This window comes from Antrostomus carolinensis, unplaced genomic scaffold, assembly GCF_000700745.2.
Source record: "Antrostomus carolinensis isolate BGI_N321 unplaced genomic scaffold, ASM70074v2 scaffold23767, whole genome shotgun sequence".
Taxonomy (NCBI): domain Eukaryota; kingdom Metazoa; phylum Chordata; class Aves; order Caprimulgiformes; family Caprimulgidae; genus Antrostomus; species Antrostomus carolinensis.
In genome coordinates, this window is record NW_010325672.1 from 43,628 (window position 1) to 61,072 (window position 17,445).

Genomic DNA, 17,445 nt, shown 5'->3' on the forward strand with positions numbered 1-17,445 from the left:
GAAAATATGGTTAATTTGTGACTCTACTGAGTAGCTGACTTTTAGAATCAGTAAGTTATTTCAGTAACTACAGGATATCTATGTATTATGAATATAAAAAAACTTTATCTTCATCCCTAGAGAAAGAAGCTCTGTTCTGCCTACACAACTTTTATTCCACCCCCCGCCCCCCTACTCTTCTCCAAATCATGTTGGCATCTGTCTGCAAGAGGAATATACATATTTACTTTTGTTTATAAAGGTATCTTCAGAATAGGAGCTCTTTCAGAGAGCATGAGAAAGTGGAGATAAGCATACGCCAGCACATTCATCCATTCTCATGATGTAAATATTGTGATATCTAAATCCTTAGCGGGATGATTTTAGTACTGAACAAAACCAAGATACATTTCTGTTCAATATATCACAGTTTTAAAACTTTTAAAATACACAACACACAGAAGACAGACCTTACCTTTAAGCTTATTGTGTTCAGAGTCAGCTGGGAAGAGGACATCTGGAAAAAGTTTTTCAAAACTATATCCAGCATATTTAGGTCTGTTCTCCACGTAAGTTCGGACTGTAGGCTGTAATTTCTTCATAAATTCAGGGCATGGTGTTCCTAGCTGCTCTATAACTTTATTCCATTGATCAATATCTAAGGTTATGCAGCTAAGAAAAACACTGTGTCTAATTTTCAGCTCGTAAGTTATGTTAAAACCACATGAAATAACCAACAGAGAGAAAACACAGAAAATTATAATAAAATATCAAGTTCATCATCATTAATTGGGACTACCTTCTTAGAGAAAACAGCGAAACAAAGTAAGACTTTGAAAGAATATTCAAGGTAATGTGTATTAACTAGCAAAGGATATACTTCTGAGAAAGAGAGAAAATTAAAAGACACACAAAATGTATTAAAGGAATTTAAATAAAGGCATTGTTTGGGTTCTGGAGAAGAACTCGCTTCCTGATCTGAACATGTATTCACAGTGGACAAGGTACCACACATCACCAAGGCATTCGTGAGAATGACCTCACGTAGGTGCTTTGTACTTCATTCTCATCTTGATACCTGAGCCCTGTCCTGGACTCCCCCAACTCAGTGATCTCTCACTGACAACATGCAACACCGAGCACCAGTGGGCACACAGAGGGTGGTATCTTGGCACACACAGGTCAATGACAATATTGTCAGAGACCTGAGAGTAGAAGTTACAGAGTTTCAAGGATGTATGAGGAATATCTTAATTTAAAAATTTATATTTTAAAGGGTAAAGGGGAGACTGGCCAGTTCAGAGCAGAATTTAATATGTGTTACTGAATAAAAAAGCAATGTTTGCCTCAGGAATTCCTAGATGCAGATGATTAGATACTGGGAGACCTCAAGTAAAATTTGATATATTCTTATCTCATTCATATATTCTCCTCAACTTTTTCTTGCTACTGTCAAAGACTGGATACTGGGCTACCTAAACCTCCAGTTGGATGTAGCAGGCCCCTCTTTTGTTCTTAAATCTTAACAGTAGACCTTTGTATAAGGATTTCCAAGCTCTACAGTGCCTTGGAAAAAAAAAAAAGTATTTACATTGTATGGTACTGAGCCTGAACTGAAAAAGCTGTGCTAGCAAACCAGATGCATAAAGCTAAGCATGGTGCAGCTCATGCAATGACAGAGCTGTGTGAAAGTAAGGATGCCCTGTATCTCCTCACTGTCCCTCAAAATCTTCACCCAATCTTCACCCCTAAATGGTACTATATTAATTATTAAACAATTAGCCTGCAGTAAAAGCAGGAAAGATTTGTGATGGCATCCAAAAAACTGGAGTGTAACTACAAATAAGGTGCCAAACTCCAGTTAGATCCACTAATTTTAGCGATGGTCCAGAGGTTTCAGGTTTATTTGCCCGGAGCAGACCCCTTCTCTGAAGTACTGTTCATAGGAAAACCCATTCAGATACCATCAAGCCATTCAGGGAACAGAGAGAAGTGCCAGACATTTCTGAATGCGGCTTGCAGGATCATTTCTGCATACAAAAATATAAAACTCCAGAGTGTAACTAGTGAAACTGGTTAGGAATTCTTTGTAAACATTTCCTATAAAATGTAAAGATAATAACTGCTAACATGCTCAGGTACTAAATAAGATTAATAAGTTACTACATAAAAATGATCTTCAAAGCAAAAATCAATGCACACAACCCAGTAAAACACCACCTAAACAAAAGAAATCTGTCTTAAATGTGACAACATCCAAAAGCAATGGATAGACACTATATTAAATTGGAAAAAGAAAAAAAGAGCGGGGAAAAAGGAAAAATAAGCCTGTTTGCCCAAATGGTATTTGTTTATCTTGTTTAGTATTAACCTCTAAAGACATACACATTAGTGCTCTATTGTGGGTTTGCTTTAAATAGTGTAGCTGTAGACATTTTTGCAGCTTCCTGGAACCAAAATTATGAACTTGCAAATTGTATTTTGAAAAGGCAGTTTAAGACTAGCATTTTAAAAATGAGAACCACCTTAATCTGGAATTATATTGCTGCAGTATCTTTTGACCTTTTACAACTATATCCTAGGCCAAAGGTAAGGATACGATCTGTACCAGGAAATAAAACACCACCTTTGATCATTTCTCCCATGATGCACCCAACTGACCAAATGTCAACTGAAAATAAAATGCAATGATATTAACATAAAAGATAGGTATTAAAATAAAGTAAATAAAAATATCTAGACACATACACACATGAAGTGACTATAAAAAGCGTGTGTAATGAAAATGAATGAAGGTGAATGTATGCTAACTACAGGACCAGCAGAGACTATGTCCTACTGCTAGGTGCAGCCTGAATATAAATGAAGTTCTTAATTTTTTTAAGTGTATCACAAGAAAAATCCATGTTCATTTAATAAAAAAAAAAAAAAATTGTACAAAATGCATTTTCGTGACACAACATCAGTAAAAAGGTTAATCACTTCCTAACTAATTCAACCTGCTGCAGCAGCACAAGGATACAGTCCCTTCCTGGAAAGAGGATTTTGTGGCAAACCATTTCGCCCATAATGCACCCCACAGACCATAAATCCACTATGTTTGTAGCACAAAAAGAAGGAAAAGCAAAGCAAACAGTCATTTAAAATTAAAAGAAGCATAACATGACTGCATCTTATAAATTGCAGAGACACAGGAAGAATAGCAAGTCTTTATATTAATCAATGAAAACACTTCAAAATACACCATATATAAGGATTAGCTTTTAACTGTCTCAAATACAAGGCAGAAAAACATCCTTTTGTTTAACGTAGTGCTAGAGCAAAAGCTAGAGCAGAGAGAGAGAGGGAAGGAGAGAGAGAGATACACATGAATCAAGCAAAGTAAAGCCCTTCTCCAAGCTCTGAGGCTTGCAAAGCTACCTCTGCCCATAGACTAGACTGGAGCACCGAAGACAACCTTATTTCTTGAAAGTAATTCCATTCTAGTTGCAGGAATAATTTTAAAAGTGGCAAAGTAAAAGGTCGGCAAAGTAAACTGACCTTTAAAAATACTGTGTATCTAAACAGTTTATACTTTTAGAAGGAGAAGTAATTGGTTATTACATAGGAATTAAAATTTGCCATCAAGTATTTCCGAAAAGTCAAATTACCATGCATCTCTCTCTCCCTTTAAACAAAAAGCAAACACAGTCAGTAAAAGATCACTTAGAATTTTAGAGGATCAGTTAATGACAATATTAGTATGCTCCTAAAAGATTTTAAGTTAAAATTATTTGTTTAAATAGTTTTCTTCAGCTATGTTGAAATAAAATCTTATACAAAAGAAAAACTCAAAGCAGTTTTTTTTTGTATGAAATACACATTTTTTACATTACCTTAAAATAAATCACTCAGAAGACATACTTAAAGATGCACGAGTTTACTTTTTACAGGGATGCCAATTTCTTTTGTGGTTGCTTTCAGAGATAATATTAACTCTGTATGCAAAAGTTTTCTTGAAGTTATAGTAATGAATTATTGTGTATTATTATCAATACTTTTATGTCAAACATGACACTGAAATTTCAATTAAGCAGATAAGAAGGGGATTTAAATGAGAACAATTGTATACTGAAAATCACATGTAAAATTATGAAGGAGCTCAACAACATCAAGCAAACAATGTTGCTTCTTATTGAAAATATTCCTTCCCCATTATTTACAAGTTCCTCTAAAATAGTACCAAAATCATATGATAGGAGATTGTAGTTGTACATATTAATAGGTCAAAATTAAGGGCCTGGTTCATTTAAAAACTGATTGTCAACATTTTATGATTAGTGGTGTTTTTTCTTTAAAAACTCTTTTCAAATAATTAACAAAAGTACATGTTCTTTGGCTTAGAGACCCAAAGATTTGAAGCCAATTTTTGCATTTGACTTTAAAAACAAAATTCTGAATAGACTTTTTCACATGCAAAACAATCTGCTGCCATTACAAACCAAAGTATACCCAAACCTACTGTAATTAATTTGTGTTCAACATGATAAAACAATGCCCATAATTGCATGGAGAAGTCTGGGAAAAGAAATCACATGAGTCAATGACTTATCTTCATGACTCAGAAGATAAATTACTTCAGAGGCAAAGAAAAACATTGGAAATCATTCCTCTGGTCACCCTACTCTAACTTGTGATGTTTTGGGGTGTTTTGCTTTGCCATTTTCAGTAATCAAACAAAACCTGTCTATTTATAGGTCTCTAACTCCTGTAAATAGAAGATTGAGTAAAATCTTATTACAGATTTGAAAAATCTTTTAAAAATCTACTGCTTGTCATGCAGAGTGTATTTTATTCTTAAAAAACCTGTTTTGAGTGAACTTACAATTTCCTATAGTTCTAAGAGTAGAAATGCCAACTGAAAATGCAGTTCAAACCCAGCGTACATAACAGGAAACTTTCAGAGGGTTTGGGGCTTTCCTTGCTTTTCAGTGCTTCCTTTCCAATAATCATGCACATAACATTCAGATTTATGTGCAGTTAAGTGTGCACAAACAGTTTTGGTGTCCTTCAGTTCTGAATTTCTTGAGTTTGCAAGGCCTGGTTTCTTATTGAAATACGCTCAAATGAGCGCTACCTCCTTCAATATTAAAACCTATCTAGAAGTCAGCTCTATAATCAGGTTGTCTAAGATCTTTGATAGTTTTAAAACAACTGAAGATTTCATATGTGCATAGTATAGTATCAAAAGAACACTACTCTGCAGTATGTATCTCAGTCATCAAAACATATTGCAATCCTTCCACATAAGTTCAGCAGGGCACCTTGTTCAATTAAACTAAATGTTAATGTTAACTATTACTTAGCTGCCAATTTTCAATAACTCTTAATTAAATAAGTTTATTTTTAATTTTACTATGCGTTTAAAGGGCTAAAATAAGCATCAATGCTACCAGGTGATGATCCTGGACAGCCCATGGTTCTTACTCTAAGCACATCCTTCCTACCTGCCTCCTCTGCAGCCCCTCCTCCCTGTCAGGGGAGCTCCACAAGAGGAACTCATCAGGCAGCAACTGAGAAGAGTAACAGTTTATGTAAACAGCCTTTTAATGACACCAGTACATATGGAAATACTGATTGTCTTCTGACTCCATTAGCCAACAGATTTACTTTTACATTCTCCCAAAGTGTCATTCTCAACTCAACAACAATGTGTTTGGCTTTGGGGGAGACATGATAGTTTTTCATATGAAAGTAAATTTTTATTTACATCCTTCTGCACAACACGATTCATGCTTGCCTAAAGAACAGGATTATTACTAGCATGACAGGGTGCTCTACGAGAAAATCCATTTAACTCCAATAATAATGTAAGCAACATTGTAGTGGAAAGAATGTTTCACACTTTTGCAACTCAAAATTACTTAATATTTAAGAGAAAAATGCAAACTGAGAAAGCTAAGTCAGAAAACTTGTGACTTCCATTGTATCAATTCTTTCTGTAAGGCAGCTGCATGACTCAGACTACAGCTTTAGGTTCTTTTATCTAGTGTCTCTTAACTGTCCAGAGCAAAGCAAAGTCTTGGGGGAAAAAAAAGGAAAGACAAACTTAAATATATGCTTTCTACAAAATTTCAGCAGTCGAAAAAAAATAACTTCAAGCTTGTCCACTCAACCTGACTTCGGAATTATGTGAAAAATAGCCAACCATGGAGGCCATTTGAAGGAATGTACATCCTCTCATGCTCACTAATGATCCAAACAGAAATAAAAACCATAGCCTTGCAAAAAAGATCTACTCTCATTCATTTGAGCTGGCTTCTTTCATTTTCTGCACTTATAGAAGTTATTCTCCTTGCCTTTTATAAATGACAACAAAATCAACTCTCTATGCACACAGCAGCTATCACTTACACACAACCTGAAGTCATTTGTCATAATGCCATGCAGTTGCCAGGGAAGTTTGTAGACTATATTAAGCATCCTGAAAAGCCGAGCAAGCCCCAGTTGTGTCAGTAACCTGAGGAGCCATGTCTCACATCACCAGGAGACATCTAACAAAGCCTCAAGTATCACAGCATCTTACGGGCCATACTGGAGGACTAATCAATAGATGCTTTAAAATACCTTCAGCAAACGGTGACCCCTGTGCACTGTGCCTGCCTGAGGCAGAAACACCAAATGAGCTGAAATGACCACAGTGACAGCAGATCAATGAAAGGGAAGCAGAATTGGGGCCACTACAAGAGAACCTCAGGAACGACACGTTACTTTCTTTGGTTTCCTAAAGGACACTAGCTGTTTCATTCAGAAGGTGTACTGTACTTGATTGTCTGTTTCCCTCAAATGCTGTATCCTTTCCTTTCCTATCTTTCTATCTTGTAGAAGATACTGAGAAAAGAAGGATCACAGAGCAAGTATAAAGAGGAAGGAAATGTATGCAAGCAGAAGGACAAAGTAAACAAATTTCCTTGTAATTCATCATGGACCTCAAAGAATCTATGATGCTTCATGACAGTACTCTCTGCATTCTTGCCTCAAGTATATAATTGCATTTTACTTCAGCAACATTACTTAAGAACTTAGTGCAACAGGTTTAAAGTAGACTGGTTTTAATAAAAAGTAATGCCACAGTAGGTAGTTTTAGCTCGGTTGTTCCTCACTAGCCTTTAAGTTCCCTACATCCTGAAAAGCTGTATTGAAAATAGTTATTGAAACATTAAATTTAGGACACACATTTACTGATTAATTACAATCTACATCCTCATCAGGAGTAAAGTCAGGTGAAGGTTATCAAGGTACATACCTCATATTAAGAAAATAAATTTCCAGTTCTTCCTGGATGAAGCTTAATCTACCAAGCAAGTTACTTATATTTTTAAACAAACAAGGCCCTCAATTTCTTCTCCTATTAAATGCAAACATTTCTAATGGGTTGAGTTGAATAAACAAATTGGTGTATCCAGAATCTGCATTTTGGTCACAAGGCTCATTTATAAAACTTCTACGGCTTGAAAAAAACATTAACATGTAAAATGTGGTGTGCCAAACAAAAAATAAAGCTATGCCAAAGAAAGACTATATTTGCTGACCGTTTTCTTTGTATCCCATCCCTAGGATGACCTCTGGTGCTCTGTAGTAACGAGTCACTACATAAGGCGTCATCATAAAACTAGTTCCTGCAGTTCTGGCCAGTCCAAAGTCAAGAATCTTCAAAGTGCAGTCTGATTTTACTACTATATTACTGGGCTTTAAATCCTTTAAAAAGAAACATCATATATGACTGCTAAGACAAGCACAAAGTACTCTGTGGTTCACATTTTGAAAAGATAATACTGCTAATATTAAATCCCACATATACAACTAGGTTATTGCTATAACTGCAGTTTCTTTTCCCCTTGCATTAATTCATGTGCATTCAGCAGACTACAGAATTAATTCCCTTACTGTGCTTGTAGATTTATACAGCAATTAAAGAAGGAAAACACAACCAGGGTTACAAGATATGTTAGCAATGTCTGAAATAAATTGAGGTTAGTAAGAAATGTTAGCTCTGAGGAAAGGTCTAGAAACTGCTCACTGGAACAACGGTTATTACTACGATGCAGACCGCAAGTGACATGACAAATGCTGAAATAATTTGATGTAATAATCATCTTGATACAAGAATTATTAAAATTATAACATGAATGTAAAAAGTAAAAGGTTTTTTTCTAGTTGAGGCTGCATTACTTCTTTTGAACCAATGCAGATGTTTCTCTGAACAAGAAGGAAATCCCCATGCTCACAAAGATTTAGTTTCCCATTTAGGATTTGTTTTTATAACAATTTTGGTGACCAAACCCAAAAGGGCACCATTGAAAAACTGCCAGAAATTAACACAGTCATTTAACTGGAGTGGAAAATGCCCTGATACAGCTTCAGATCGTCTTAGTTAGACACTTGGAAACTGTATTCCCTTCACTTGAGCCCTAAAACCACGTCAACAATAGTGGCTTTACAACACCTATTTATACGGACACGACACAAACATACTCAGTCATTATCTCAGGAGGATCTTACACACTTCTGAATGTCACAGAGCAAACAGTACAAATGGAGTAACTTCAGAATAACTTTGCCATCATAAAATCATTCATAGCACACAGGCTAACAGAGATAAGGTTTGGATCCTTTCTGCCTACATTCTACTAAGTAAAGATTAATGAAAGAAAAACCTGAGATGTGGCAGGACTCCAGCATTTGTGCTGCTGGCATCTGATAAGTAGCCAGCCCTATCTTTCAGTGTTTCATAAGGACTTAAAAGTGGCTATCTGCAAGATATATGCAGTTTTCATTTGTACTTGTATAACTTTCAGCAAACTCCTCAGAAAGCTAAGAAAGTTGCATGAAAGACACAGAGAGGAAACCACAAAAAAAGAGTTCCAGAACAACAGAAATTTAACGGGTGATTAAAAGTCTTGCATACTTACATATTCACCCATGCACTTCCACATCACACACAGAAGGACTCTGCGGACAGCTTTGGCTTAAAAGATTCTCAAACACCAGGAATGAATTCAAGTATTACAAGGCATTCCAACAATTTAGGATGTGTATTTCAGATTCTGCTACAATCCTGTTTATTATCAGCTTTATATTTGCACAATTCTATTATCTGGAGGATGTTCATTGCAGAATCTCAGGTGCGTGCTCATGGTATTAACTATACTCATCCTCCCCAAAACTGCAGGATTAACACTGAAAATGTTAAGAGATCTTCCCTTTGCAAGAGAAAAATCACTAGGAGAACAAGAGCACTCTAAAGCAAGAGCTTAGAGAGTACTGTCCATCCTTAATTTCTGAACATCATGTAGTTGTCATGAAGCCTAGGAACATGCTGTAATTTGGAATACAGAACTTTCCTTCAAAATGACAGAGGCGAGAGTTGACTTACACTGCATTCAAATTCACATAGAACCAATACCTGTTATGTTTTAAATAAAAAAGGACTCAAAAGCTCCTATAAAAGTGACCAAGTTAGTTAGGCTGTATAAATATATCCTGAACCTTGCCTAACCTTAAAAATGTAAAATGTCATTGCCTAAAAATCAGAGATTATTCATGGCCATCTTCCCATTAACCAGACACAGAGAGAGGGGCATCTCTGGGGGCAATTCATGGCTTCTATGGACTTTTCTCTTTCTAAAGAAAGATATTTATGAAGGGCTTCCATAATTAGACACCTTTGTTAAGTGCTCAAAATCAGGCATAATACAATGTTTCAGAGTCTCCACAACAAACTACTGAGAAACTTGTGTCCTTCAGCAAGTCAGTAGGCACATCTCTGCAACACTGATCATTCATTCTCCTCAGATTGCAAAATATAAGTGAATGGGTGTACTTCTACCGGAAGAAGTACACATTTTCTTGCAGGAAACTTTGTCTCTGCAAAATGTTTTGAACACAGTAATGTTCATTTGCTAACATCGGTTAAAGCTGGTGTAAAGCTACAGTCAAATCTTTACCAAGATCAAATTTTTATCCAGTTATGTGGCAGCTAACTATGCCCCCTACAACTTCTAGGTGAAAGTGTCTGAAACTCTTTATGTTTCTGCCTTGTTCCGTGCCTCAAGTTAGCTATCAAAAACCAACTCATTTCTATGGCAGGCAGTATCCAGTGCTACAGGCATATATATAGATTGTTGCAATTTCAGTCACTCAGCAAACTTTGAAAAATGCTGAGATTACCACATCTGTGAAGAATCCAGTTAAAAACCATGTGAAACTACCAACACCAAAAAAGTTAAAGCTTTAGAGGACACTAAAGAAGTACACTAGATTCATAACCAGAATGCTTCACAGGCAGCCACAATAGTGCAGACTATGTTTAAGGAGTAGCTAGTTTCAACAGAGTAATTAGCTTTAGACATTAAAGACAGTGGCACTGAAAGCCCAGAAGAGTGGTATAAAGAGTTACTATTGCAGCCACACGGTCTCTGTATGTCCCTTTTCAAGCATGCCCTCCTTGTCTTCTGAGGTTTTGTTTAACTTGTTCCACAGAGAAACAGGATTTTGATAGCTTACACCTTGAATTATAAAGGCATAGCACATTCAGCAACTTAAGCAATGCAAATGTTTTGCCTGGACATACTTAATCTTCTAACAACATCTTCTAACAAAGTCTGAGAAGCTGACAGCTGAAAATCTACCATGAAAACATGCAAGTGAAATGTACCTGCCCATGTCCTTCAAAAGCATTCATGCATACTTATGCTACTATTTACATAGCAATTGTATTTATAGTCCCTTTGGAATAGGTTATCCTTGCATTTCATATTACTGCACAATATGAAGCATTTCAAAGACTTCACCCATATTTACAGAGGCAGGAATTCTATCCTCAAAGCTGTCTTTACTCCTGCTCAACAACTACCTGAGTAGTTATTTCTTTTCTGTAAATGTATGACTGTTATCCTTTAACCATGACTTCTACAGGCTCAATGGTCTGATGCCTGCTTTACAGTACAAACTGCCCTTGAAGCAAGTGAAGTTTTAGAAGCTCCCTCCTGCCTGCGGTAAGATCCACAAAAAGAGACACTCCTACATTACCTACTCTAGCACATCCATACAATATGGAGTTTTTTAAAAAAAAAAGAAACCCCCCCCAAAAAAAGAAAAACCACAGCATTAAACTTGCATACCTAAGTACTGAAGAGACCAGAAAATGTGAAGCTGCATACAAAACCATTATTCCAAACCCACAGGCACATGCATTAGGACACAAAGGGCTGCATATCAGTCACATGTAATATAATACCACAACTGTGCTAAATGAAGTATCCTAGTTTTGCCTAGCATCCCCAGAACAATGCAAGAAGCCCACCAACCTGTCTCAGTGCCCACAGGCAGACCAAGAAGCACAGGGTGCAATGCCTGGTTGCAGGCGATGTTTCTGCCTACCTTCCCTCACTCATCTCTTTCAAACAGAGAAGTTCAGAGCAAATTGCACGCATGAAGGAAGCCTTCATCTTCCCTCCCTGAGCTCCTCACTGGAATGAGGCAGCTGATGAGTACTAGAGCTAGCTGAGCAAAAGGAAGCAGTGTCTGGCCATTCAAACCATATATTCTACACAAATAATTATCCCTTGAGGGAAAAGCAGCATACTGAACAGGAGAGTCATACTGCCAGATCCACCTCGCAGGCCATTCAACGCCCCGATCACAATGAAGTGGACTACTGAACCAGACAAGCATCCGAACATAGTAGTCCTATGGCAGCCCTCAGAACTGCCATTCGTTATTTGCTTTGCTGCGTACATCATCTATGAGGAAAAACATGTAGTAATGACTGAAAGTATCACACATGAATAATTTTAATTATATCTTCTGCATAATTCCAGAAATTAAAACATTTTAAACTCTCTTAGAAAGTACAATGAAAAATGCAGCACTGTAGAAATACAAGCTTACCATTTCCCAAAATAGCAGAGATGATATTTTAAAAGTTGTAACTAGACAATCTCAAGCACTCTTTACACAACATACAAGTACATATGATACGCTCAACCTGGCACAGGCAATCTTAAATTCAGAATTTCTAGACTGGATTGCAACACACATGTGCCATCTAAAAAGCAGGAGTCAGTTTTGCCTTTGGGCAGTCTGAGTGAATACTTCGTGAGAGCGGTGTATGAAAATTCCACTTACAGGTCTTTATCATCATCTGTTTATCTGGAGACTTCAAATATTAATTCATTATTGTGCTCGTAAAAGAGCAGAAATAAAACAGGCAGTTGTTTCAAAAGATGGGATTTCAGGTTTGGTTACCAAAACAATAAAGGCAGAAATGTTTTCAGATATTTTTTCCTGCCATGACTACTGAAATAGAACCTTATATAGAATTACATGAGGTAAAGTAACTCAATGCAAAAATCTTTATTTGCTCTGTGCAGATTATCAAATGATTCAAACATTCAAAAGGTCCATTCCAGAATTACAGTTGAAAAAAGTGTGATTATTTCATTTCAGCTTTCTCCCTCTGCGTATGGGACATGCTATGGATCAGCTTTTGTGCTCCTAGTTCTTATTTTTTTCTGTCTATTAAATAGTCAAGGTAAAACCAGGTACAAAATATACACAGTTAAGTTCACTTACCCTGTGTATAATTCCAGCTGAATGAAGATGTTTAATACCACACAGCATTTGATAAAGAAGATAGGACATTCGTTCGTGGTCTAGCTCCATCTGAATCACTTGGCAGAGATTTGCATCCATGAGCTCCATCACTATGTAGCTTATGAAGAAAAAAAAAGAATAATAATCAGATAATACTGCAATTTTATTGTATTCTTTCCCTTGTTCATCTTTCTGCATGAATATTTAAAAAATTAATCCTCAGCTTTAGTTCAAATCAGACTTACACGTCTTGAAATTCTTCCAGGGATTTTTGTGGTGTGAACACATTCAGTAGGCCGATTATCTGTAGGAAGGGGGAGAGGAAGTATAATTGCACCATAGCAATAGCAAAGTCAACATTTCAAAATCAATACCCAGTATTCTGATGCAAATCTCCTAGTACACATTGAGGCTCAAGAAGCTCCGTGGCTCAACCAGGCCTAACACATTGTAAGTGATGATAATGATTTTTGAGAGGAGCAATTTTCCTCCACAAATCACATAATCTAGACACTCTGTGTGCATTAACAACATGATATTCAAAGCTCAAAACCTAAGGAAGTTAGGCAGTCTGCCTCCTATTTTCAGTTTGAAGATAGCTGGTAAGATTTTTATTGCATATGAGGAAAAGTAAAAACAGACAAAGACTACCTATTGACAGAGGTGAAGCAACAACTCCATCCAAAGAGAAAAACAGATTCTTATAACTGCTTTAGGACATTTCCCAGTTGCTACAGATGGGTTATGCAGAAACAGGTCAGGCTACTCCTCATCAAGAGTCAGGCAGGCTAGGCCAGGTTGGATCAGGCTTTGAGCAACCTGATCTAGTGGGGGGTGTGCCTGCTGATGGCAGGGGGGTTGGAACTAGATGGTCTTTAAGGTCCCTTCCAACCCTAACCATTCTATGATTCCATATGATCATCATACAAATTATGCTTAGGTAAAACTTCCTTCAGAGAACCCACATACAAACCATCTCTATCTTAGAAAAAATAAAAAATTTTTCCAAGTAGCTATAGGACAGAGTAAGTCTTCTATAACCCCCTAGCAGCCAGGGGGAATTTTATCTTGCTGAAGGGAGATTAAGAGCGAAGGTGAGAAAGCACACAGCTGTGTCTGAAGGAAGAAAATGGCCAATACTAGCCTTCTATAGTTGAACCCTGATAAATTTATCACTTATTCTCTCCCCATTTCTGTGATCTGGTCTACTCCACAGCTTCTTAAGCATCAGACAGTTCCTGTTGTCACAACACAAGATTCCTAACTCATTCATGAACCAGGAAAAAAACCCAAAACAAACAACTATTACAACCTTTTTTCTCCTATATGTCTAGCAGCAGCATCAGAAACAAGGATGCAGTCACCACTCTTTGTATTCTTACTTGCCAGCTGCCTTTGAAATGTAGCAATATAACACTGACTCCTTTCCTGAGTTTCAAGGCAGTATTAACGACTGGACAGGTATTTAAACAAGTCAATATTAGCTTCTTCTGTACTTACCATGGAGATACAACCATGCAATGACAATCTCTATAATCTACAGAGGATGCCATCCTCTGAAGTCACTTTTAAGACTTTTACAAAGAATAACCTTCTAGTTAATTGTTTAACATTTAAAGCAGGACACTGCACTCACATTTTTGTGATTAACGCACTTCATAAGAACAAGCTCTCTGTAGGCTCTTTTAGCGTGGGTTTGGTTCTGAAATGGTCGGCTTAACTTCTTGATTGCAACATTTCGTTCAAGGATGGCATCATAAGCTGCACTGTAATTAAAAATAACATTATCACATCTCAGTGTCAAGGTCCGTTAAGCTGTGGCAGTTGCCACCTTTTTCAGACAACTTGTATCATATCTGCAGATAAACCAGATTTCCAGTATTATTTAGCTTTAGGGAGTGTAATACCGAGATGCTCTTTTATGCTGAGTGATTCAAAATTTAGAAATGTTTCCCAGTTTCATAGTATTAACACATGACAATCTCAACAAAATAATTTAGGATCTCTGCTTCCTAAAATATCTTACTAAAGATACTGAGTTCTTGCTACTCATTGGCACTCAAGAACAGACTGCCTAAAAAAGGTCCAAAACACTTCAAACAGAAAAAGCACATCAATTTTATGCAAAATCTTCACATTGAAAGGAAGGGAGAAGGAGAGAGGGAAAGTAGGTTATATAAAGGCCCCATGTTTTCACTTATGCAGTTGTTTAATAACCTCATGACAATGAGAGAACCAATGTCAACAGAAAACACTGAACTGCTAGGAAAGCTTTAACATCTTGATGTCACTGGCTTTTGCTTGGTAAAAAGAAAGAATAACATTTTGTTTGCAGACTAATGCCAAGATTGTCATATGATTCAGTGACACAGGCTGTTTAATTGACAAAGACTGTTACTGGGGACAACTCCCATACATATCACATTTCCATGACAGGAAGGCATGGATTTTGTTTCATGTAAGGGGTAATACGACAGCTGACTACCATGCAGGCTCAGAAAATGTTTATCAGTCACCAAAAAAGCCTCAGCAGGGAAAATACTGTTTTCTTGTCTCTTATCAAGAATGATACTCAAACCTAATGAAGAACATCTGCCAGTAATGGTCAGCAACTACTAAATCCAAGTAGCAACTTTAAAAAAAGCATGTTGTCTATATAGCATGCAGGCTTGAATTTTTTTTTTTTTTTTTAACATCATCAAAACATCTAGTAACTATTGAAGAAAGAAAAAATAAGAATAACATATACTGGCAACATCCTTTGGCTTACATTTTCCACTATCTGGAATTTCCCACACCTACCCCTAAGATAACAAATATTTTATGAAAGATCATCAAAGAGGTGGCCAGGAAAGATTGCCAACATGGGACTCCTGAGTATTTAAACTTCTGCATCCCCGGGACATAACGGTACCCTTACAGTCTGTTTTAGTATTAGATATGGTTAAACCTTTATCTATTTAATATTCCTCCAAATCAAGTTAGATCAGGTTTAGAAACAAAAAACACCAGCCCAAATCACAAGAATTACATCCTGTCTCCTCCAGACATGGGCAAGATTTAATCACATGAACACACCAGTCCTTCTCAGGGTGATCAGTTTAACTAAAACAGCTTCAATTACCACTAGCAGCAATTACAGAGTGACACTTGAGTAATTACATGGTCAGTTTTTTGGATCTCAGCTCAGGGAGGGGCAGTAAATTTGGAAAACAGGCAGTAACGTATGAATCAGAAGGACAGCAGTAACATCTGAAGCTTTTGCAGGCATTTCTGTAGCAACTAAACAAACTGTAGCCAAACAACTGTCTATGTCCTCATTATATTAACACACATGCAAACAAATCAGATCAGTTTTTCTGCTGCTGCTACTTACAGACCAAGTAATCTTAATGCCAGAAGTTACCATTTAAAAACCAACTCTTTCTAGAGTACTGGCCTTCAGGTTTGCACTAAGCACTCTGTTCTATTATTAACCCAGCTAAAACACATAAGAATTAAAAACTCACCCATACCACACATCCTCTAAACACCAATCAAGACCAGACAAAGTTAGTAAAGACGTTACAGGGAGAAGTGTTTAAGACAATTATGCTTTTCCCCATCTTTCTCTTCCTTGATGCTTATTTTGTATTTTTATGTTCCTGGTTAGCATCTTAAGAGTTACGATAAACTGGAAAATTCCTGTGGTATCTACATCCTTCTCTTGAACATTCAAAAAACTCACAAGAAGCTTAAACCAACATTTATCTTTGGGGTAATGCCACTGCACAGGAAACAGTACCTACAAGCAGCTAGTTGTCACCAATCTTAAATTAACTGGACACTCTTCAGTCCACCCAGCAGAGCTCTTATTCAAAGAATTACATTGTCAAGTCATATTTTGCTAAACTGCATCAGTATTTTCATATTACAATAAGAGTCAGCATCACAAATGCTCACTAACTGGTATCAGAGACTACTTAGATTATGAAACAAAGAGAAACAGCCCCCTAACAAACCATTTCAAGAAGTAAAATCATTTACAAGCAGTAAATATTATACAGGGTATTTCTGGGTTTTGTTTCACTGTAAGCAGTGTGGTTTAGGATTAGGATTAGTTTCTCTATCCAGGTTTATTTATTTATTCCTCATTTATTTATGGGACTCGGCACAGCTGGCTGAATTTGCACAGAAGGGCATCAGTTTGGAAGCAGGAAAGGACATAGGTCAAAAAGCAACAGCGATAGCCCTTGCTGAGGAAAAACAGGCAACAATCACTATTGCTCTTTTACATGTTAAAGGTAGTTCTTCACACTCCTACTCAGTAACATACAGCAGTTACAGGACTCAGAAAATTCTATTAAGGGAAGCAAAAAGTACATTTCCATTTTAAAGAAACCTTACCATACTATCCCTTGTGCTCCTGACCCTATTGGTTTTAAGTTTTGATACCGTTTCAATACAGTGAAAGTAGAGTCTCCAATTTCAACACTGTAGAAATTGTTGTCACGCTTGCTTCTGCTCATGACGGCAGCTTAGTTAGATCACTTCATTCAAATTTTGCTTCTGGCCTGTAAAAAAATAAAATTTGAAAAACTAAGATTTTACAACTGTATGTAATCCGACAAAAGGCAAAATTCTTTATAATACGTGGAAGACACTTCCCAAATAAGTCCCATATGCAAATATATGTTATTTTTAATGTCTGCAGGAAGGAGATGGCACGTGTCTGAAATTTTTTATTTTTAGTAATGTTCCATAGATAGGGTTCTAGACGGGAAAAAACAATAGAAAAACAAAAGTGAATGGACGGTAGCAAAAAATCTTAGAAGGCAATGACAGAAGATC

At 36.7% G+C, this 17,445-nt stretch overlaps 1 protein-coding gene across 5 annotated transcripts in view; it reads right to left on the reverse strand.

The window, feature by feature from the left end:
• The window catches only part of MAPK8 (mitogen-activated protein kinase 8), a 22,699-nt gene extending 5,528 nt beyond the window's left edge, over positions 1–17,171 (reverse strand). For 2 of the 5 annotated variants that reach the window (XM_029085800.1, XM_010171327.1), the window contains exons 1-7: positions 17,002–17,171; positions 14,252–14,381; positions 12,861–12,919; positions 12,595–12,733; positions 7,551–7,716; positions 2,579–2,650; positions 455–637 (exon numbers count right to left, since the gene is read on the reverse strand). In XM_029085800.1, coding sequence (XP_028941633.1) covers positions 455–637; positions 2,579–2,650; positions 7,551–7,716; positions 12,595–12,733; positions 12,861–12,919; positions 14,252–14,381; positions 17,002–17,123 — 871 coding nt within the window. In that variant the 5' untranslated portion in view covers positions 17,124–17,171. Of the gene's footprint in view, positions 1–454; positions 638–2,578; positions 2,651–3,001; positions 3,074–7,550; positions 7,717–12,594; positions 12,734–12,860; positions 12,920–14,251; positions 14,382–17,001 lie in introns of all 5 variants that reach the window. The other 3 variants (XM_029085801.1, XM_010171326.1, XM_029085802.1) reach the window with 2 other exon arrangements.
• Positions 17,172–17,445: the final 274 nt, after the last annotated feature.